At 40.3% G+C, this 2,262-nt stretch overlaps 1 protein-coding gene across 1 annotated transcript; it reads left to right on the forward strand.

The window, feature by feature from the left end:
* Positions 1-476: 476 nt before the first annotated feature.
* LOC147385971 (L-type lectin-domain containing receptor kinase IV.1-like) lies at positions 477-1,998 on the forward strand. The gene has a single exon (XM_086423204.1). The coding sequence runs from the start codon at positions 745-747 to the stop codon at positions 1,996-1,998; it is 1,254 nt and encodes a 417-aa protein (XP_086279330.1). The 5' UTR covers positions 477-744.
* The last annotated feature ends 264 nt before the right edge of the window (positions 1,999-2,262 follow it).

A 2,262-nucleotide genomic window follows, 5' to 3' on the forward strand; every position in this document is an offset into this window, starting at 1 on the left:
TTAAATTAATTTTATTTGAATCAATTTTAAATAAATATTAATCAATATTTATTAACATTTATTTTAACATATTCTCCTATTGAGCTATGCAGCTTCACAAGATCCAGGCTTTGTTTATTATGATTTTCGAAATGCCAACATAAGCCTGGACTGCATGGCCGAGATCACACGGGACAGCCTCTTGTTGCTGACGAACAACTCTGAAACCACGCAACAAATTGGCCATGCTTTCCACTCCACTCCAATGCAATTCAAAAACTCATCAAATGGTAACACTTTCTCTTTCTCTACTACTTTCGTCTTCGGGATTATCTCTGATTTTCAGCCATTCAGTGGTCATGGATCGGAATTGCCTTTCTAGTTGCACCTAAAAGAAAGCTTCCGGGTGCTCTTCCAAATCATTATCTAGGCCTCTTCAATGCCAAGAACAATGGTGATCCCACTAACCATGTAGTTGTAGTGGAGTTCGATACGATAAAAAGCGAAGAGTTCTCCCATATCAATGGTAACCATGTGGGTATTGATGTCAATAGCTTAAAGTCTAATCGATCTGTCCCCGCTTCTTATTTTACTGATAAAAATGTGAGTATAAACCTCACAAGTGGAAAAGAAATTCAAGTTTGGATAGAATATAATGGGGAAGCTAAGGAACTAAATGTACCATTAGCTCCAATTAAAATCCCTAAACCCAAGTATCCACTCTTGTCGGTACCCCTTGATATTTCCCCGATCATCTTAGACTCCATGTATGTGGGCTTCACGTCATCTACTGGTTCGGTTCCGACACATCACTACATAGTGGGATGGAGTTATATGATGCATGGGGAAGCTCAAAAACTCGATTTGTCACGGCTTCATAACCTTCCTCAGAGAGGGCCCAAAGTAAAACCAAAGATCTTGAAGTTTCGGGCACCTGTAATTGTTGTAATTTTAGTGTTTATGACGATCTCTGGTCTCATTTTCATTATAAGAAGGAAGAGAAAATTCGCTGAAGTACGAGAACAATGGGAACTCGATTACGGGCCTCATAGGTTCTCATACAAGGATTTATACATGGCTACAAGGGGTTTTAGGGACAAAGAGCTTCTCGGGGTCGGTGGATTCGGTAGTGTTTATAGAGGTGTATTAAGCAAATCTAAGATGGAAGTTGCAGTGAAGCGAGTTTCCCATGACTCGAGGCAAGGGATGAGAGAATTTATTGCGGAGATTGTTAGTATCGGCCGACTCCGACACCGAAACTTAGTACAATTACTTGGCTATTGTCGACGACAAGGTGAGCTCCTATTGGTGTATGATTTCATGCCCAAGGGAAGTTTAGACAAATACCTCTTCGGGCAATCGATGGGCACTCTTTATTGGATCCAAAGATTTCGAATCATCAAAGGCGTGGCATTGGGACTATGTTATCTTCACGAAGAATGGGAACAAGTTGTAATTCATAGAGATATCAAAGCTAGTAGTGTATTACTAGATGGTGAATTAAATGGAAGATTAGGAGATTTCGGTCTTGCAAGATTATATGACCATGGTACAAATCCTCAAACCACTCACGTTGTGGGGACCTTGGGGTATCTCGCTCCCGAGTTCACTAGAACGGGAAAGGCGACCACGAGCACGGATGTAGTTGCTTTCGGGGCATTTTTGCTCGAAGTTGCTTGTGGCCGAAGGCCGATAGAGCCATGGGCATCGACCGAGGATGCAATTTTGGTGGATAGGGTGTTTTCATTTTGGAATGAAGGGGCAATTCTTGAAACAAGTGATCCAAAATTGGGTAATTGTTATGAAATTGAGGAAATGGAATTGATGTTGAAGCTTGGATTGGTTTGCTCACATGCTGTATCCACAGCTAGGCCAAGTATGAGACAAGTTGTGCAGATTTTAGAGGGAGATACTCCTCTACCAGATTTAAACTCTCTTGGTTTGAGTGTTTGTGGTCGCACACAATGTCAAGGTTTTGATGATATTGCCTTTACTTATCCTTCTTCTACTGGCCGTTGATTCTGTATTAATTTTAATATAAGAGCTAGATACCCATTGATTGATTATTGTTGCAAGGTTTGTTAAAGTGATTCCATCTTTAATTAAGAGAGTTACCATTGCCACACCAAAGTTTACTAACGCCACACAAACTGTGCACGATTCTTCGACGATTTACATAGGAATTGGTGTGGCAATAGTAGCTCTCTTAATTAATGAGACAAAGAAAGTACCTGTATCTTTGATTTTGACGCGTTTTCCATGTATCTAACTTATATTAAAATA

Source organism: Akebia trifoliata, chromosome 14 (assembly GCF_017979445.1).
Source record: "Akebia trifoliata isolate Shusen 1 chromosome 14, ASM1797944v1, whole genome shotgun sequence".
NCBI classification, from domain to species: Eukaryota; Viridiplantae; Streptophyta; class Magnoliopsida; order Ranunculales; family Lardizabalaceae; genus Akebia; species Akebia trifoliata.